The following is a 22760-nucleotide window of genomic DNA, read 5'->3' on the forward strand; positions in this document are numbered from 1 at the left end:
TTAAGGTTTTTTAATGGTATATAATAGACTGGTTTTTAACGAGCACTTCAATTTACAAAACCACTTGTCCAAGATGCAAATCTTTGACCTAAACAATTTTTTGAGTGAAAAAAGGCGTTTTCCTACACTTTTACCATTTATTTCTCATAATTCGAGTTTTTTTTGGGACAATTTTCTTTTCGTTTGACACTCTCAATTGTATACTAGTAAAGATTAAACCCGGCCGTGTACGTCAAACGAAGAATAGACGGTGCTCTAATTTAAGTTATTTTCTTAATTTAACGTGAGAAGAAACTTTCTTTTTAACACAGGGGCATAGCCCTTGAAATCTCAGGAAATTCTGTTTATTTTTTCCATTTTTTTTTACATAGTACATCCAGTCATTTCGTAGTTATGATATACTACTTTTAGTATATCAAAACATGCGTCTTTATACCCATGCATCCTTATACCCATCTCATATACCCTTTATACCCATCCTTTATACCCATACAGACTAAATACATCCAAAAAAATATCGACTTAATTACAGTTTTTCCTATAATTTATTATATTTATATAATATAAAACCCCTTCAGGTTTCAAAACACATTCCCCGCAGAAATGTAAATAGGTTCTAAGTAAGAGAAAACAGAGACAAATAAGGGGAATAACTCGGTAACCAGAGATACTGGTAATATTTTCAGAAACTCTGTTAAATGATACCCGGTGGCGCGAATCCACGAAATCTATGGAGGGGGCGTATTTTTCACTATCTAGAGGTGGGGGCAAATTTGTCTTTTTCAACTTTTTCAACGGAAAAACAAAAAGTATTTTTCGACGAAAACACACAACTTTCCCCTCCCCATGGTTGAAGTGACTACTGATGCTCGCAAAAAAGAGACTCAGCTTACATTCCTTCCCATTATAAAGAAACATCAGTATATTGTTTAAATACAAATTCAGTCAGTAGACAGGCTCCATTAATCACCAAAGAAAGAGATCACGCCCAATCCAATTTTTAAAGGGTCTTTTATTAGTGTTAAATTGTTTTCTTTATAATATTGTTTTGGTCTTTTTTTTTATTTTAGCATAGTTTTTTTATTATTGTAGTTAAGTTTATGTGATTTTATTTTAGTTTAACAGTTGGAGTTTTTTTTTCAGTTTTTTTCAGTTTTTGTTTTAGTTTATAATTTGTTTTTTGCTTTTGTTTTTTTGGTTTCATCTAGTTGTTTTTATATATATATTTTTTTTTGTTATCGGTTTCTTCTTACGTCTGAAAAATTTTCGCACGTCAAAAAATCTTATCTATTTTTGCTCACGTCTGCCAAACCGTCGTGCCTAGACAAACCACTTTTAAGAATTCGGGATTTTTAATTTGAGTTTTTTTTTTTTTAGCCTCTTCAGCTGTGAAAACTTATACTGGAGGTATAAAGTCAAACGGTGATGTCTAGTGAGTAGTACACTGTGAGTTTATTCTAGACAGGCACGTCAACAGGGGCTGCTTTTTTTTTTGGGGGGGGGGGAGGATAAATCTTCAAAGAAATGCTCAGAAATTCGGAAAGAATTGGAATCGCATGCAGGAAAGAGGCCGACTCTCAAAATTACTGTTTCTGCTTTTACCCCTAACATAAGGAGAAAGTTTTTTTCAATAATTTAAGAATCTAAAGCGCATAGCATAATTGATTTAAAAGTAACTTGTTCAGCTGAATAAGACCTACTTAACTTTATATAAGATCAGGCTTTAAGTCAAGAAAATAGTTCTACAGTGTTCTTTATTATTATTATTATTATTAAGGTGCATGTGCATAATACACTTCTAATTCAAACTGTTTCTGAATCAAACATTTATTTTTGGAGGGGGGAATTAATCCTTTCAGGACTGCTCAGAAATTTGGAAAGAGTTGAGATTCCAAGGGGGACAGAGAAAAGAAAGCGAATGTCAAAATTATTATTTATGCTTTTACCGTAAAGATAAAGAAAAACTTGTTTCTATAATTTAAAAAGCTTAAGCGTATTGCATAAATGATTTAAAATACCTTATTCAACTGATTTAAACTTCCATAAGATAAAATTTGTATAGTCAAGCAAATTGTTCTACAATACTTTTATTATTATTATTATCATTATTATTAAGGTGCATGTGCATAATACATTTCTAGTTCGCATTGTTTCTGAAGAAAACATATTTATCTGGTTATTTTTGATGTAATTATAGACTTGTTATTCTTCCTTTGCGTTAATGCGGAGCCAGTGAGGTAATGAAGCAAAGGTTCTGTTCAATATTTTTTTCGGGGGAGGGGGTTAGTTCTTCATTTTTATCAAAGAGTTTTAGAGATAGTTTCTTATTTTTCATTATATTATATTTAATATTTATGTATTTATAAATAGTAATTATATTTATAAATACTACAGTCTGTATTTATTTAATATTCATAAATACTTGATAACAACAAGAGAAAATACGACCTGAATGTGACATGAAGCGAATACTTGGGTTAAAAAAAGTACAATAGTTGGTTTTCTACGTAACGAAAATATTAATAAATTCTATCGCTTTATGCGAACAAAGAAGAAATAGAGATGGGGTTAATAGCTGAGAGCTGAGAAAACTTTTAAACAAGAAACGAATTCGAATGATAAATAAACAAATCACCAATATAATTTTCCCATTCTTGAGCGAGCTCTCCGTGGAAGTCTAAGCATGCACTGATAACTCCAACGCAGTAGCCGTCACAAGGTCGTAGGTCGGGCAAGCCGTTACAGGCAGGACAATGGGACATCTTCATCATGTTTTTGCTGCATTCAGGTCCAGGACTGGTCTGAAAAGGACCCAAATCGAAATTAATCACCTTGCACAGAATAAATGGAAATGCATAAATTTAAATTTTGAAAAAAAAAATGGAATAAAAAAAATCAATAGATACAATAACAAGTAAATAATTATAAAAAAAAAGTAATAAGCAGTAAAAATTTGAATAAGTTATGAAAAAATAAGCTACGAACAAGCTACGAAAAATAAGCTACGTAATAAGTTTTTAAAATTGTATCATACCTTCAGTATCACTTAGAACTTTAATTACTATGTTTACCAACCAAAGCACAAAATTGTTCAAGCGCAGTGTTTTATGTTTTTGCTGCACCCGGAATGAAAAAAGCGAGTAATATTCTGTCATTCTACATGAGCAAAATTGTTTGTTTTTTTTTCAAATTTTCGCGATAGAAAATCTGCCAGTATTAGAAAATAGTAATAAGTTCGTCAGAGCTATTGGAACTTTTAATCAACCATGAGAGACTGGTGGTGAATGCGCGTCAAGAATATTGTCCAAGGCGAAACATACTTTAAGAACGATATATTTGTGTAGATTGTTGTTTTTGGATATGTTGAATTTTCTGATTCACCTTTGTTTTATAGGTCTTTCAAATGCCTCCTCGCCTTGTAGGCGACTTCGTAGCGTTTAGACCAGTGAGGAAGCAGATGTATAATAAGAAAACTACGTTCATTTCTTAGGTTTTGCCCATTTTTGTTTGTGTGAATAAATTAATTTGTCTTCTATTATTGTTTCGCCTTTTTGTATGTGTCTTTTTTATATTACCAATACTATTTACTGTTTTTCTTTATTCAACTTAATAATTACAAAAACAACATTATGCCCCAACAGAGAGCAGAGCTCGTAGGGCTGGGACAGTACAAAGACATAGAAAACACCAACATCTCATCATACTAATAATTCCAAAAATTAACACGGCCAAAAAACAGACAAACTAGAAAAAATAAACACAAAGGAGAAGTGACAAGGATAAGTAAATAACTAAATATCGGGCAGGGGGGTGGGAGGCCATCCCAAACAAAGGGACACAAATACAAAACACACAAAGAAGAAGATCAACTAATCTAATACTCAATCATCAATGGTGAATAATCAAACATTGGCAAATAATCTTTAATAATTGCTTTTTATTTTTTGCCGAGATTTTTTAGATGGATCAAATAGAATTTTGTCATTCAGCTTATAATTGTTTGCAAATCATGTAATTACCAATATCTCTACCAATTAAAGCTCAAAATTGTACAGGCACAGCATTATATGTGTATTACTGCACCCAAAACGAAAAAAGCGAGCAAGATTTTATAATTTCACATGCCAAAAATTCTTTATTTTTTGAATTTTCGTAATAAAAATTCTGCCAGGATCGGAATAAACTTTGTCTCACTACAAAAAAAATAAATAAATAAAGATATATAGATATTAAATCCCCGTCCCCATGGAATATCTCAAGATAAATATTTTAGCTCTGTCAATTTGAAGAATTTTATCTTATTTTGATTTTTATTTTTTATTATTTGCTTATTTTACTTTATTGAATCTTTAATCAATAGACAAAACAAGCTGTGCCGCGAACTTAGGAATTAAAAGAAAAATAACTTTTGATTCATAATAACGAATAACTATCATAAAATGAACAGTTAGGTTAGAGAAGGGGGAACTTCACTCATGTCCCCTATCTCTCTCTGTATGCCTTTATCCCATCCCCTCTGTTTCTCTCTTTATATCTTTTTTTTCTCTCATGTACTCTCAAAAATATGACTCAAAAAAAGGAAACGTTTAGTTTTAACTTAGCGCAACATCATCTGCGGTATTTCAAGTGCTTATTCGATTCTCCATGATTCTTATAAGTTTTAGTTTGCTCAATATAGGTTTTTATCCCCTTTTCTCACTTACAAAGATAGTTGGATGACTGAGCTTTGATTTACTGTTTTGACCATATCTTTATTTCATTAATTCTCTTTTGGCAATCTATTGCATCCACCAAATATTGGTATGCGATAGTGATTTACGAGAATTTCTAATTCAGAAAATTTATCACTAAGGTATCGAAAACAAACTTCAACTCTAAATCACATATATATAACAGTCCAGAAGCCAAAATATTCTCTAATACATAATGACTCATTCCTTCCATACATCTGACATAGAAGTTACGTCAGTTTTCTAATATTTGTTTTTATTACTTTTTTTTTAACCTGAAACATGATTGATCCCCTCACTTGGTAGGTCAAAAATCACCCCTTTAGCAATTAAGTAGGGGCCAAATGAAAAAAATGACATCCTAGTAATGGGTGAGAAAGAAAACAATTACATATTTAAAAGAAATGGAAATGTTATTGCGAGAGAGTAAAGGGCTAAGCTTTAAATAGAGAAGGACGGAGACGAACTGGGGCAGAATGAGCAGTTAGTAAGATCAGTAGTGACCTTTCCAATTTTCGTTAGAGTACTAAAGTGAAAATATATGTTTATTTTCATTTCTTTCTACGTCCAGTAGACCCCCACAATATATTTCTATACAAAGAAATTTTATGCAAAAGAGATTCTAGCTCTAACCAACTCCTTTCAAACCAACTCCAGTGATTTATCACCAGATTACGGGTTCTCTTTCTTAGGTTGTTAGATACTTTTTGGTGATTTTAAGGATTCTTCTTCAAAATGTCAAGAAGGCTCAGGTCAGAAATATTTAGAACTTTTCGATATTTTGATATTCTAGTTTTTGAGAAGTCACTTCGAGTAGCAAATGTAGTAGCACCCCGAATACCGATTCCGAGGTGGCTTACAATCATTTGTTTTTTATTTGGAATCTTTGAGGGTATCTTCAGTCTTACTAGTTTAATGTGCTATTCGATGTCGCACTTACAGAAGTTTTACCAAACTTGGAACAATTCAAAAATAGCGGAGCTATTAAGCTTGTGGGCGAGAAACGTCCCTCTATTTTTTCTTTTTTTTTCACGTATTTCAGATATGGTTATGTAGGTATTCCCTTACCCCATCCCAAACAATCAGATTTCATTTTAACCACAAAATTAGAGAAAATTAGGAATCCACTTTTTACGAAAAAGACGTATTCAGTAGGGCAGTTTTGTTGGTAGTGGGGGCCAGAATTAAAAAAAGCAGAAACGCGGGAGAAGAAATCAGCAAAAGTAAGCTAAATACATATGGCACTGGCACAGAACAGGTTGAGAAGGTGTAGCTTCTTATGAAGGTGTAGTTCTCTTTGGGAATCAACATTATGTAATGTTTGAATTTTGATAGTGGGTGTCAAATCAGGGCCGTATCGAAGATTTTTTTTTTTTTTAACTCCAAAAAAAAGTATAAAAAATATTATATTCATTTTTATTACGTTTTTACAAGTCTGACAAATATCTGGGGGGAGGTTCAAACCCCTTAATCCCCCCGGATACAACCTTGATGGTACTGACTAAAATGTGATACGTGACTAAAAACTTTATTATTTGTAAAACAACAGAATCTCAGAAAATTGCAGTTTTCAGGTATGAATAGGAAAAAGACCCGGGGGGAGCAAAAGATATATTTTGACGTTCTTGGGACTTCAGACAATTAAAGTTGGGCTCTACTCACGTTATATTTTAGTTTCGCTTCATAATTAGTTTTTTGGCAAAATCAAACTTAGCTTAGATGAAACAGATGCCAGGAAAATAAAAGCCTTTAAGTCTTTTGTCCGGTCTTGAAGGTTTTTCAAGTCAAGCTCTCAAATGAGCTTTGATAGATAAACAGTCGGCCAAAAATACTCCAAGTTTATTACACCAAAACGCCTGTCAACTAGAGGCCGTTGATTGGCTGCCAAAAACGTCACTTGCAATGTCTCTCAATATTTTACTAGACGTACTCAGAAATTCGGGTAAATTAAACTATGGTCACAGGCGGCACCGGGGCGAAGAGGTGCAAAGTTCGGCAGAATACACGAAGGGGTTACAGACTGGGCCCTCAAAATTCAGAAGTTTATGAGTAACTTTTTACTATGGGATTAGGGAAACAGGGAGTTGAAGTATGCTAAAAAAAAATTTCCATTCGTTTAGGTTAAGGTTTTGCAAAAATTTGCAAATATCCTTTTGCTAGATTTAAAAAACAATCAAAAAAGTGTAATTTTTTAACATTATAGAAAGGAACCAATCAAGTTTCGTTCTCTTCTTACCAATTCAAAATTTGGCCTAGCAACAACGGGTACATACAACAACGGGTACAAAAGTGGGGTTATTGACTTCCCTTTCTGATAAGATAAACCAATGAAATTAAAGCACGGTTTTTATCAAAGAAGTAATCTCTATTTTTCTCTTTGGTCCCGGGCGAATCACTTGAAAGATTTTTTTGCTTTTTTTTTTGGGGGGGGGGCTCCGAGATTCCCCACCAGATTTTGGAAAAAACTCATTTTTCATACTTCCTGTAAAACATTCATTTAATTTCCAAAAAAAAAAAAAAAAAAAAAAAAAAAAAAAAAAAAAAAAAAAAAAAAAAAGAGAAAGTAGGTTTTGTACAAGTAATCGATTAATATTTTCTCCGTAAGAAAAAAAAAACAAATGCAACCCAAAGTTCTTGTCTCTTCCTAGAGCATTATTAAAAAAAAGTTCTGCGTCTTCAAAGGGAGGGAAAACTTGATTCAAGAGAGGATTTCGCTTTAAAAAGCTCGAAGGAACATTTGACTAGACATGTTCAATCTTTCTAAAGATAATTTAAAATAAAATCCAGCGATCTTGAAATATTTGGAATTTGTAATATTAATTCTTATATTTTTGATATAATTTACCTTTTTATGCTTCTGAGAAGTTTCAGCCCCCTCTCCCCCCCAAAAAAAATGTAGGCTATTTGTGCGTTATTAGTTTTTTACTTTGAAGCTTTAAGACATGGTAAAATTGAAAAAACAGTATTGCCGGAAAACAAAAAAAGGAGGAATCCTAAACTTATAATTAAAACAATATCAAAGTTTTAATTTAATTTTATATAAATCAAACTAAATAGAAGAACGAGGACAAAGAAGTCCCTTCGAAGGGACGAAGAAGTCCCTTGGATGGGACGAAGAAGTCCCTTGGATGGGACGAAGAGTTGAGAAAAGGAAGGGGGCGAAATATATATATATATATATATATATATATATATATATATATATATATATATATATATATATATATATATATATATATATATATATATATATATATATATATATATATATATATATATATATACGAGTACAGGATCTATTTTTAAAACTAAAAAAATCTTTCTTTTTATAATGCAGTAAGTCATGTTTTGCATGTCATGTCATTTTTATAAGTCCCTTCGAAGGGACGAAGAAGTCCCTTGGATGGGACGAAGAGTTGAGAAAAGGAAGGGGGCGAAAAAATATATAAATATATATAAAATATATAATATATAATATATATATTATATATATATATAATATATATATAATATATAAATATAATATTATATATTATAAATATACAATATATATATATATATAATATATATATATATATATATATATATATATATATATATATATATATATATATATATATATATATATATATATATATATATATATACGAGTACAGGATCTATTTTTAAAATTTAAAAAAAATCTTTCTTTTTATAATGCAGTAAGTCATGTTTTGCATGTCATGTCATTTTTATGCATTATTTGCATATAATATTACCAGACCTTTATCTTTATCTCATTGTATTACATTGAATAGTATTCTTACTACTATATCAGCTATTAGACGGTATAACACATTCTTTGAATCAAAAGAAAACGCAGAATCATTAAATTAGATTTATGCGACTTTTAAGTTTTATGATTCCCTGGCCGTGATATATCATTAAATCCAAGAGATTATAAATGAAAATATTCGTCAAGTGGTATTTCCATTAAATACATCACGAGAGCATATGAGTAAGGGGAGGGGTTGTCGAAGCTGAAAACCGTTCATAGACTCTTTCTTCCAGAGAAAATTTTGAAAAAATACCACTTAAAATACAGAAAAAATTGAAATTCATTCCAGTACAATTTTGAAAAAAAAAAACAACATTAAAATGCAAATGAAATGTTCACATTTACAAACAAAAACTTTCTCTTGTTTTTTAGGTATACATCCTTAACAGAAAATCCCCTGACTGTTAGAAGCAAGGCCGTATCCAAGGGGAGGGGTAGGGGGTTTGAGCCCCCCCCCAAAAAAAAAATGTTTATTCGACTCGTAAAAAACGTAACAAAAATGAATATAAACAAATTTTTGATGCATTTTTTTAACTTTTTTGTACCTACCTTTTTTGTAAACCCTCCACCGAAAAAACCCATTTGTACCCCCCTCTCCTAAAAAAAAAATTTTTGATACGGCACAGGTTGGAAGATTGCCTAAATTCCTATTTGTTCATAAAACAATTCATTAAAAGGCATTACTTTCATTTTCTCAAAACAAGGTGGAATGGAGCCTTTCTTACCCCGTTCTGAAGAGGACACAGTGCATCTAATTTAGTCAAGTTGATTCTAAAAGTGTTGGATCAAAAAGCGTAAATTCAAAACACGAATTTTAGCGGAGCAAAAAAAAGAAAGAAAAACAAGAGCTAAGAGCTCATATGGCACTTGTGACAAGGTCGGAAGGGACAAGAGGTCATATGTTAGGAGCTCTAGCAAAATTCTAAGAATCAATAGGTTGCTTTAAAAGGAAATCAGAGGCTTAATGCCGGTCGGGATTTAAAATAAGCTCTCTGAGTCACGAGGTCCTTTTAAATAGCAAAACTCATTAAGATCCGATCACCCACTCGTAAGTTAAAAATCTCTCAATTTTTCTAATTTTTCCTCTCCCTTCAGCCCCCAGATGATCGAACCGGGGAAAACGACTTTATCAAGTCAATTTGTACAGCTCCCTGACACGCCTACCAATTTTCATCGTCCTAGCATGTCCAGAAGCACCAAACTCGCCAAAGCACTGAACCCCACCACCTAACTCCACCAAAGAGAGCGGATCCAGTCCGGTTACGTCAATCATGTATCTACGACATTTATGAGCGTTTTACAAGATTTCCGTTTTCCCCTCCAACTCCCCCCAATGTCAAAAGATCTGATCGGGATTTGAATGAAGAACTCTGAGGCATGAGTTCCTTCTAATTATCAAATTTCATTAAGATCCGGTCACCCGTTCTTAAGTTAAAAATACCTCAATTTTTCTGATTTTTCTAAATTAGCAGCCCCAGCTCCCTCAAAGAGAACGGATCCGTACGAATTATGTCAATCTCACATCTATAATTTGTGCTTATTCTTCCCATCAAGTTTCATCCTGATCTCTCCACTCTAAGGGTTTTCCAAGATTTCCGGTTTACAAGATTTCTGTTTCCTTCCTCCAACCCTCTATGTCAGATCCGATTCGATTCTATGTCTCGGATCCGATTCGAATTGAAAATGGAGCATCTGAGACATAAGATTCTTCTATATATCAAGTTTCATTAAGATCCGATTACTAATTCGTAAGATACCTCGATTTTCATGTTTTCCAAGAATTTCGGTTTCCCCCTCCAGCCCCCTTCAATGTCACCGGATCTGGTCGAAATTTAAAATGATAGTTCTAAAGCACAAGATCCTTCTAGATATCAAATTTCAATAAGATCTGATCACCCGTTCGTAAGTTAAAAATACCTCATTTTTCTAATTTTTCCGAATTACTCCCCCCTCCTAAATCCACCAAAGAGAGCGGATCCGGTCCGGTTATGTCAGTCACCTATCTTGGACTTGTGCTTATTCTTTCCACCAAGTTTCATCCTGATCTCTCCGCTTTAAGCGTTTTCCAAGATTTCTGCCTCCCCCCCCCTAATGACACTGGATCCGTTCAGGATTTAAAATAAGATATCCGGGTTTCGAGGTCCTTCTAAATATGAAATTTGATTAAGATACGATCACTCTTTCGTAAGTTAAAAATACCTCATTTTTTCTATTTTTTAGAATTAACCCTCCCCCCAACTCCCCCAAAGAGAGTGGATCCGTTCCGGTTATTTCAATCACGTTTCTAGGACTAATGGTTATTTTTACCACCAAGTTTCATCCCGATCCCTCCACTCTAAGCGTTTTCCAAGATTTTAGGTCCCCTCCCAACTCCCGCCAATGTCACCGGATCCGGTCGGGATTTAAAAGAAGAGCTCTGAGACACGATATCCTTCCAAAAATCAAATTTCATTAAGATCCGATCACTCCTTCGTAAGTTAAAAACAACTCATTTTTTCTAATTTTCCACAATTAACCCCCCCCCCAAACTCCCCCAAAACAGACCAGATCCGTTCCGGTTATGTCAATCATGTAACTAGGACTTCTACTTATTTTCCCCACCAAGTTTCATCGCGATCCTTCCATTCTAAGCGTTTTCCAAGATTTTAGGTTCCCCCCCCCCAACTCCTCCCAATTTCAGTGGATCTGGTCGGGATTTAAAATCCACGATAAACACGATATCCTTCCAAACATAAAATTTCATTAAAATCCCATAACCCGTTCGTAAGTTAAAAATACTTCATTTTTTCTATTTTTTCCGAAGTAACCGACAAAGCTTGGTTAATACCAAGTGCTATAAAAACTGATCCACTCAAGTCGTGGAAGTCTTGTAGTATGGGTCTCAGAATACCTGTGCGAACTTGTCATAAAATTAATGTCCATGTCCGCCACCAATATCCTTATCAGTTAATCAAATAGTTCGCGGTAACAAACTGTAAGTAAAGAGCAACCGAGCCCAATAACAACCGAAACTCTAAAACATGGAATTTTGATAATAATAGATACATCAAATGAACTAGCTTTTTATGCCGATTCTAGATATATAATATTCATCAAGTTTCATGTACCCATTAAAAATCTACGGGCCTCAGAAAATTTGTATGAAAATTTATGTAGAAATTGTTTTTAGACAGAGTGGGAACGCCCCTGAAAAGTCGAAGCATCTTAATAAAAATCGCAGCGTCAGATTCGGGTTGTCAGAAAACCACACTGCAAGAGTTTCTAGCTTCCATCTGCAAAAATGTGAAATTTTGTAATTTTTGCGAGAAGAAAGATGACGGATGCGTGTTTATTAGTTCTATTGTTTTTATTTTCTTTCTTCTTCTTATTTTTGCCAGGGTGATCATATCAAACCAATAGTCATATAAGATCGGGAGAGGACTTGCTCAAACGGAAATTACAGTTCTAGCTCCCCATTTTGTGACCAAAACTATCCGAGGGTAACTAGATCTCCCCTCCCTCCCACGCTCCTTTTTTTCCAAAGTCATCAGATCAAACTTTTGAGATAGCCATTTTGATCAGTATAGTTGAAAACGTCAAGTAATCATGCTTCTGGGGATGACACGGTGCTGCGACTCCTTGAGGAAAGAGTTGTAACTTATGAAATTTGTCCAGTGTTTACATATAGTATGTGTTATTGGGAACTTCACAGCCGTTTTGGAAGGCGGCTGAATTTTCTGCGGGGGGATTTTCCAAAGGGAAAATTTTTCGTAAGGAGAGGTTCCGGGGATGAATTTTGGCCAGGTAAAATTTTCAAAGGGTTAAAGTTGTCTGGGGGACATTTTCGGGGGGGGGGTGGCAATTTTCCGCAAGAGAAATTTCCACGAGGGAGTTTTACGCGGGAGAAACCTTCCATTGAAACACTGGGTGGGAAGAATTCCCGGGAAAAATTTTCCAGGGAGGGAGGATTTCTGTCATAATTTGAAAAAGCGTTAAAAATTCAAAGAAAAAATTTCGAACGAAAGTAGGTTAAAAACAATTTTCCAGGCGGAATTGCCACAAGAACTTTTTTATGGCAATTTTCAACATGGATGGAATTATCTGGGGGAAGGGTGATCTTACGTGGAAAACACTTTTCACGGAAAAATTTTCTTGGGAACGATCACCCTATATATAAGGGTGGATCTCCCTTCTCAATACCTCGGTCTTTACGCTAATTTTAACTTTTTGTCCCAATTATTTAAGAACAACTCTTGAGACACATGAACCGTTTGATTAGAGTCAAGTATGCTTCTACATTGATAATGGTTCCTCCGTTGCATGAAGTCGACCAAAAAACACCATGCCTATTCCAAAACAGCGACGCCATGATTTTGCGCTGGGAGAAAGGACGTTTGGCCTTCAAATTTTCAGGGGAGTCTTTGTGTTTCCATACCATATTCTGTTGCCACAATTTGGGAGTGATACACAAAACTCGTGTTTCGTCTGGCAACCGTTCAAAAGATGACGATGACGTCAAAACAACAGTGAAGTCTTGGTTATTGGAGCCGCGGCAAGTCCTTATAGACTGCTTTAAAATTAGTTGAGATGCATGATAAGTGTTTTAAAAAACTTGGTAACTATGTCGAAAAATAAAGTAAAGTATGCACTTTCTGAAATTAATTTACTTTTTTGAAATTATCTTTCGTTGTGTACTTAAGTTCAAACGGACCTTAATATATATATATATATATATATATATATATATATATATATATATATATATATATATATATATATATATATATATATATATATATATATATATATATATATATATATATATATATATATATATATATATATATATATATATATATATATAAAACACGCCTCGTATTTCCCCCTTGTCACGCCGAAAGGTTGAATTCTACATTTTCACATATCTGAGGCAAATACCGATAAATAAATTTGCTAATCTGTTCTCAAAGGTTTAATCAACAGGATAATGGCGTTAAACCACAGTTTGCTCCCTCAGATCTACATTCCCATGCTGGTATTCCTTTTGAGAGCATGTTAGTAAACAGTTTTTGGCATTTATATTAGAAATGTGAAAACTTTAGATACGACCTTAGGAGTGATTAAATAAAAAAAAAACAAGTTTTTTTAACTGAAAGTAAGGAGCGACATTAAAACTTGAAACGAAGAGAAATTACTTCGTATATGAAAGAGGCTGCTTCCTCATCAACACCCCGCTCTTTACGCTAAAGTTTGACTCTTTCTCTCAATTCTTCATTTTAAAACAGTAAAAAACTTTAGCGTAAAGAGCCGGGCGTTGATGAGGAAGCAGCCTCTTTCATATACGAAGTAAATTCTGTTCGTTTTAAGTTTTAATGTCGCTCCTTACTTTCAGTTAAAAAAACTTTTTTTTTATTTAATTTCTGAACGTTTTTGAATCAATGCATGTTTTGATTTTGGCTCTCCGCAGATGAATAATTAAAACGAAACTTGCATTTTTTTTTTTTTTTGGCTAAATGGCTTTCTCATAATTTCGATCGAATGATTTTGAGAAAAAAAGAGCGGGGGAGGAAGCCTAGTTGCCCTCCGATTTTTTGGTTAATTAAAAAGGCAACTAGAACTTTTAATTTTTTACGAATATTTTTATTAGTAAAAGATTTACGTATCTTATAAATTAGCTTACGTAAAGAACCTTTGTATTCTCATATTTTTATTACATATATGAGGGGTTTGCCCCCTTGTCAGATCCTCGCTCTTTACACTAAAGCTTAAATTTTGTCCCAATTCATTAAGAATGACCCCAGAATCACAAAAGCCGTAGAATAAATAGTTGAAATTACTAAAAATGCTTTAGCGTAAAGAGCGAGGTATTAGGAGGAGGTGAGCGCCTCATATGGGTAATAATTTCTGTTTGTTTTAAGTTTTAATGCTGTTCCTTACTTCCAGCTGAAAGAACTTTTTCATATTTATTTTTTCATTGTTTTTTTAAATAATGCTAGTAAATCCTGCGCTCCCTTCATGGAGATTTTCTTCCCCCATGACAAATTATCGATGGAAAGTTCCCCCAGCATATCCCCCTCTTCTCAACCCCTCCCCCCAACCAAAAAAATCCTCCTGAAAACACCTGTACACTTCCCAATAACCATTACTATATGTAAGCACAGGTCAAAGTTTGTAACTTGTTGCCCCTCCCACGGGGACTTTGGGGGAGTAAGTCGTCCCCAAAGACATAGTTATAAAGTTTTTCGACTACGCTGAATAAAATGGCTATCTCAGAATTTTGATCCGTTGACTTTGGTAAAATAATTAGCGTGGGAGGGGGCCTAGGTGCCCTCCAATTTTTTGGTCACTTAAAAAGGGCACTAGAACTTTTCATTTCCGTTAGAATGAGCCCTCTTGCAACATTCTAGGACAACTGGGTCGATACGATCACCCCTGGGAAAAAAACAAAAAAAAACAAACAAATAAACACGCATCCGTGATCTGCCTTCTGTCAAAAAATACAAAATTCCACATTTTTGTAGATAGGAGCTTGAAACTTCTACAGTAAGATTTTTTGATACGCTGAATCTGATGGTGTGATTTTCGTTAAGATTTTATTACTTCTAGGGGGCGTTTCCCCCTATTTTCTAAAATAACGCAAATTTTCTCAGGCTCGTAACTTTTGATGGGTAAGACTAAACTTGATAAAACTTATATATTTAAAATCAGTATTAAAATGCGATTCTTTTGATGTAGGTATTGGTATCAAAATTCCATTTTTTAGAGTTTTGGTTACTATTGAGCCGGGTCGCTCCTTACTAGTTCGTTACCACGAACTGTTTGACAAGCGGCGACTTGTTTGTACAAAGATGTTTTTTTTTTTGTTTTTTTTTTTTAGCATCATAGATAAAAAAAAAGGGTAAAGGATACGGCATTAGACTTTACACTCCGTACCGGCGGTGCTGATCTCCGTTTCTTGGCCCTTCAGCCAGGAAGTGCAATGGGGGGTTGAGGGCCAGCCAACCTGTGCTTTCGCACACCCTTCCTGTTTACCTTCCCCAGATTTCTCCAAGTACCCATTTAGAGCTGGGTCGACTCTGGCTAAGCTTACAGAGTCACGCCACTGACCCCCGTCCCAAACTGAAGAATTGGGTACACTGGGATTCGAACCCGCGTCCTCTCAGACAAGGGATCCCGAATCCAGCGCACCAACCCACTCGGATTGATAGGTTTTCACCCTATCATAGATAGGGTGAAAACAATTCTGATTTTCAAGAAATATACCAATTCCAGTCATTGTGACAAAGAGGTAAATAGTATTTGAAAAAAGAAAAAAAAACAGGAGTTCTTTAAGAAGTAAACAAGAAAGGGTAGAACAGATTGGGTCAGTTGATATTACCTTAAGTTTAAGAAAATATGCAATGACTCTTAGATTTAAGAAAATTTTCAGAAAACGCCTTTGGAGTACTAGAGTCACATTGTGAAAGACTATAAAAAGAAAGTCCAAAATTCCACTATTTCTTTCTTTTGCATGAAAGTTATCATGTTTCACACCAGGTGTTTCCGCTACCATTTTCAAACAATTTGCAAAACCCCGGTGATTCTGGGTGTATTCCTTTTTCAGTTCGAACATGGATTAGAAATTTACTAGAAAATCGAGAAATTTCGGAATCTCCCGAACAATCAGTAGAGGTAGAAACACTGTTTCATACATATTATCAAGACGCTATTGCTATGTAATCCTTATTATTTATTTATTTCCCTCTAATTGAGGAGCATAAAAGATAAGTAAATAAAGTCACGAAATATTCTAAGAAGGCAAACAAGCAATAATTCATGAAAAAGAACGAGAGCCTCCAGCATTTTCCAGCTTTTTCACTGGGGTGGGGGGCAAGAGGGGTCCACATCCGGAGAGTAAAGGGACTTGGGCTATATAATAATTTTTTCTCCAAATTATTAGGGGGCAATTGCCCACCTTACCCTCTCCCCATCCTCCAAAAAAAGCCACTGAAAGCCTTAGAAAAATAACTAATGGAGACAAAATGCAAATAACAAAAAAATAAACCAAATCTCAAGCATTTACTCAATTCCGTCAAAAGTTATCAGGAACGTACGTAGGATTTTTCTTTTTTCTGGAGGGGGGACTTTTATTTGATTATTTGAATAAAAAGTCCCTGAAAAATGTCGGATTTCAAGTGGCCGGGAATTGAGCTGCGTATATCCCTGAATACTATGAACAAAGAATATTTTCAGGTTTCTGGTGGTAAAAGTTATTCATTTTAAGCTCAGCTATTCCCAACAGTTCATTAATTTTAAATCGAGATTAGTTTTGTGTTACTAAAACAAAATAGAAATACCCAATGATATTTCATGGTTAGTGTATTTTCGCTCTTTTTCTATGGGTTTTACTCTGCTATTTATAATTTTGCTATTAGTCGGTTATAAATTATATACATATATATATATATATATATATATATATATATATATATATATATATATATATATATATATATATATATATATATATATATATATATATATATATATATATATATATATATATATATATATATATATACATAAAAAATAAGTTATAACTGAAATATGTTTCTGACAAGGTGTAGCATCTTCCAATGAAACAGAAGGCACTTATGATATTTGTAACTATCAAATCTATTGATTTATTTATTTTTCCTCAAAATCGAGGAGCGTAAAAGGTAAGTAAAAGTAAATAAAGTTACGAAAACACTCCGACAAATCAAACAAAGCAGTTAATTGCAGAAAAGGAAAAATCACAATAAGCCTAGAAAAGCAACTGAATTCAATGCATCAAATAAAAAGAATGAAAAGTAAATAAAATATCGACCGTTTGTTATATTCTTACGTTATAGAGCTGCATTTTAAACAACTGAAGCTGATTGAGCGGAAAAATATTTATTATGAGTATATATTACACATTAGAATTTAAAAGGTGTATTATAAATCAAAGTATGAGAAGATTTTTCAGAATTCTTGCTTAGAGAATAACACACAGCAAGTGCTGAAACTTTCAGGTCAGTAATTCAAAACTATCTTTTTTAAGGGAGATAGGCGAATGATTTAACTTCATAATTGCCATCATCAATTTAGCTATAGTTACTAGTAATTCCTTCAAAAAAAATTTCGAGAGCAGGACAAGAAAAAATTCTCCGGTCCTTCAAATAGGACAAGAAACGGTATTCTTTCTGTTGTGCCTGTCGTCCGGAAAGCTGTACTTGTACTTAAATTAATTTTGAGGTATATATAAATTAAGTATTTAATAGCAGAAGTATATATATATATATATATATATATATATATATATATTTGGGTTGGAATTATTGAGCCTTGATTTTGACAGTAAAATTTTACAATTTGTGAACGTTGTACGGCACTGAATTTCTCCAAAATTAATTTCCAGGATCTGAAAAAATAAAATACTAAGAAAATAAAAAATATTAAGAAATAAAAAAGAGGATCAGTGACTTTTGGCCCACCCTGATATCTATATATATATATATATATATATATATATATATATATATATATATATATATATATATATATATATATATATATATATATATATATATATATATATATATATATATATATATATATATATATATATATATATATATATATATATATATATATATATATATATATATATATATATATATATATATATATATATATATATATATATATATATATATATATATATATATATACATTTCCTGTGAACTCATCAAGTCAAGCCCCTGTTCATTTTTGTACAAGATAAGCGTTAGCAGCAATAACCAAATTATATCCGGAATTTTCATGATAAGTTGGCAACCCTCACCTATTCGGCGGCACCTTTTTTGGCAATTCTTGGCCGCAACTACTCCTACTAGTTACTGATTTGCATTCTTACATCACCTTTCTTTCTTTCTTTTTTTGTTTGCCCTACATTACCCTCGTCGTTTCGCTCACCCGAAACACAAATGGAGCTCGCCTCGCTCGGACCGTTGCTTGGGCTTTCCGCTCTCGGAAAGTGCGTTAAAACATAGTGTTTATCTATGTACGTGGTATTCTTTTGCCCCAGTAATTCTGTTACCTCTGTTATCTTAGAAACAGTTTCCGGAATCTCTTGTGAAGAAATCATAGTCTTTGGTGAGAGAAATTCAACAGATGTCTTTGAGAATCATCTACTCCACAGACAAACAGATTGAGAACAAAGCGCTTCAATAATGGATTCACCGATGAAAGAAACGCTTAAACATTTACGAATGAAAAGGCATGTGCGGAAATATGGCCTCCGGTATCAGAGGCCGGATAGGCGTTGGTATAGAGATGGTTACGTTAGGAATTTAATATAATACGTTCTGGACGGCATGCTTTCAATAATTCTCTGGTGTAGTTTCAATAATTTTGTCACTATATTTTTATATTTTCATCAATTTTATATTTTCATCATATATAAATAGATTCACTTCATTGAACATCATATATAGCAAGAACTTCACTTCTTGAGTGTGGTTGCAATAATACACAAGTACCAGAAAGGCTTCCGGAATTCATTCATATTCGCAAAATTACCACGGACAAAGAAACTAAAATCTGATTTTCCCTCAGCAAACGTTAAGATTTTTTCCGCGGTGGGGAAAACGCCGGCTCTTTTTTTTTCATGCGATTCTTTTTATTTTTTGTTTCATTTAGAGTTCTACTTGACTCACATGCTACACATTTGCTATGTTATAAAAGTATTTCTAAATAAATACCTCTTACGTCTTATATCAGCAAATAAAATGTTAAGACACGTCCTTTCGTTCAGGGCAATACAATATGCCCATGGGCTTGGATCTAAGACAGGAGTTGCATCTAATATCTCAAGAGCATAGCTTTAGCGACTTATTTTATTATTAATTATCTAATTGTCCGCCTTGCAACGATGAATGACTAACAACACGCCTTTGGACATTGAGAAGAAAGACATTAACATGTTTCAAAGACAAATATGGCATCGTATTTCTATCCCATTTTGGCCCAAAGAGAACCAGTTTATTTTTGGCAATGTCACAGGACAGATATGGCTTTTACCCTTTTTTGATTGGAAATATACTTTTAAGGAAGTATGTACTTGTGGAAGCGATTCCAGTACATATAATATAAGTCTCGTCAATCGAAGAAAGTTTTAAGGGGGGTGTACTCTCCAACATATAGTGGGGGGAATAATTTATTTCAATCTTTCCAATGAAAATAATAAAAAAGGCGCATTTTAATGAAAATATCCCAAAAAAGGTGTTTTCTAAACATAGGGTGATTTCCAGGGTAAAAATTCCCTCTTAAATGACGGAGACTGTCCCCAGTAGCAATAGACAGAACAATTGAAACACAAAATGTTAGTTGCTTATGGTAAAAATCATCGTTAACTTGAGTGGGGACAGGATTTATGCAGAGGTCATGAGAACTTAACACAGTGGCTTAACCAAAATTCGTTTTCGAAATGGCTGGAGGTTTCACCCAAGGAAAAATTATTCATACTTCTCACGAAAAAAATTGTTGTGTTTTAGGAGGCATGTACTCAAGGGTGTGGGAGGGGGGTCTCACGACCCAAACTTCTGCCTAAAATCCTGCTTTTTCCAAGCCTCGGTGCCAATCTTTAGCAATCAAATTATTATATATAATATCATCAAATATAATATATATAAAATAAATATAATATCAAATTATTACGTACAATATATAAAATAGTATACAATTATCAAATTATTTCATTTTGTAATTGGCTCCTAACCCGAAACAAAAAATCCGGCGAGTGGAACTTTTGTGTATGTTTTTTTGTAAAGCATACTAGTATTAGTTAGTAAATCCATATCTAATCCGAAAAACACGTAACCAGGTATAACGTCCTCGTTAGCTCAGTTTCAGACCCTACTGCGAGCAGTTCAGTTCTTTTTGGCAGATATTTTGCATTGAGAGCGCTAGAGTGAGAGTGGGTCATTTTAAACAATTTTCAAAACCTAGCCCTGAGAGGCCTATAGTGGTGAAACTATTAATGAGTGTTATTGACGGGCTACGCAAAACTAAATTAAACATTCGGGAATAACCACATGATACGTCCCAGCAACTATTTGCAAAAACCAGGGAATTTGGTAACAGCAAAATGATTTAACCGTGACTTCGAACACTTTTTAAAAGGAAAAATTATACTAATTTTTTCGTTGGTATTTTTCTGTTATAGGGACTCCACTCAAGAAGTAATCCTAATGAAAAATACCGAAAGATGATGAAAATATAATAGGCTACTTTAGAAACGAATTTGGGCTATATATTTGCACATTAGGGGGGAGGGGTAAAGTAGAGCGGGTCTGTATGCCAAGTGTGTCAGCTACAATTATTTTGCATATCATGAAGTAAAAAATGAATTCTAACTTCATTCTGTCCAACTACTTCAACCCCTCCCCTAATGTGCAAATATATAGCCAAAATTATGTAAGTCTAATGAATTCCGTCACCCACCGCTTGTTTATCACTGAGCGTAAGCTAATTGTCTCTTTTTACAGACATGCGAAAGGCCGGTTCTAGGTTTATTCTCGAGTTTTACACAGCGTAATTCTTGAGTAGGGTTGCTATAGACAGAGAAGTTCCTTTCTTTTCTTACATTGCAACAAATCTCGGTTGTTCTTACTGCAACTAGATCAAAATAGAAGCACATTTTACAAAAACACAGACAATTTCAAGCGGATTTCTGGTGATGTTACTTCTATCTTACAACCAAGCATTGAGAAAAAGTTACAACCGGCGACTTGTTCTCAGTTTCGGTTCACTTCTTTTCTCGGAGCTAAGAGTGAGTTTTTCATATTCCTTGTCTTTTTCTTTTCGTTTGTTTCGAATACCACTGTAATTAAAACTATTTTGCTTGCTTACGAGTCTGCCATTGTTGCAACAGCATTTGTACGAACTGCTTCGCTCAACGATATACCTCAGCAAGAATTTCCCTGATAATCGTAGATATAAGTTGATGTGTCGATTCAATCTAAATTATTCGGACTCTTCAACTCACTGGGAATTGTTGCCTGACCTTGAAGACCTTCTTTCTGAGGGGCTTTCTCCTTTATATATCCCTTATTTTAGCCAGCATTTCAATCAAAACGCTCAAAATGTGTTTGTTGTTTGCTTTCGTGGATTTATTTATAATTGTTGTATTGCTGATTCAATTGTATTTATGAGGGTTCAAAAATCGAAGTTTTGTCATCCTACTCGCTTATGATTTGTCGCCACCTCGGTGCATTTTTTTTAGCTCTAGGCACTACCAGTTAACCTATGTGTCAAGGCTACTCAAGTGAATACACCATTCCAGGTAGTTTTGACACGGGCAGTGAACGGGAATAAAAGCAAGACATTATTCCCTTTTCTGTCTATGAGTTTGCCAAGTCCAGGCAGTAATTTTGATCTTTTTTTGAAACCTATGCGGAAGTTTTGTTTCTGTCCCTCGGAATTGCTGTCTGCTCAATCCCGTCATCTAGCAGGAAGTGGCTCTTTTTTATACTTCCTTGCTCTTGTTCAGGGGCTCGTGGTACCTTGATGATGCACCGTAGTTCTTTACTGGTGCCCAATCTTCTTCCTAAGAGCATTACTGTTGATGGTTACTGGAGTTCTACTGAAGGACACTTTCTGAGGAAAGTAAAGTGTCCGAAAGACTCTCGATGAGGTTTCATCTATCTTGGTATTTGCAGTGCGTCAATAATGTATTTCACTTCTTATCCATATTCCTCCGTCCCTATTATTGAGATGAAACGCTTATGAAAAGATGAATTTTTGTTTCAAAGTCTCACTCAATTCATAAATTTCTGGGATTTGTTTGTTTTTTTTTTTTTTACCCTGATCTGTATCTTGAAGGAAAGGGAAAGCAAAAATAATAAGAAGGAAAACCAAACCTGTTCTACCTTTAATTTGATTTCCTTGTCCACTCTCTAGCCATCAGCAGGGATACAAGCATTGTATTTACGCACTTAAACCATAAAAAGATGGCTAAATAAAAGTTGTCAACATGTAAGCAACACGAGTTCAACTGCGTCATGACGCACATAGTTTCAAATTTTCACAAAACTTGGACGGCTCATTCCGTTCATGAATGTCAGCAACCACGACCTATTTATTTTTAAATATTTAGTTTTTTGAAACTTCGGAAATTTAACTTTTTGATGTGTCTTCAGGTAGAGATAAAACAAAAAAAAATTATCGTT

At 33.8% G+C, this 22760-nt stretch overlaps 1 protein-coding gene across 2 annotated transcripts in view; it reads right to left on the reverse strand.

The window, feature by feature from the left end:
- The window catches only part of LOC136036888 (glypican-6-like), a 136638-nt gene that overhangs the window by 29530 nt on the left and 84348 nt on the right, over positions 1–22760 (reverse strand). For both annotated transcript variants that reach the window (XM_065719247.1, XM_065719249.1), the window contains exon 6: positions 2636–2801. In XM_065719247.1, coding sequence (XP_065575319.1) covers positions 2636–2801 — 166 coding nt within the window. The remainder of the gene's footprint in view (positions 1–2635; positions 2802–22760) is intronic.

Source organism: Artemia franciscana, chromosome 16 (assembly GCF_032884065.1).
Source record: "Artemia franciscana chromosome 16, ASM3288406v1, whole genome shotgun sequence".
NCBI classification, from domain to species: Eukaryota; Metazoa; Arthropoda; class Branchiopoda; order Anostraca; family Artemiidae; genus Artemia; species Artemia franciscana.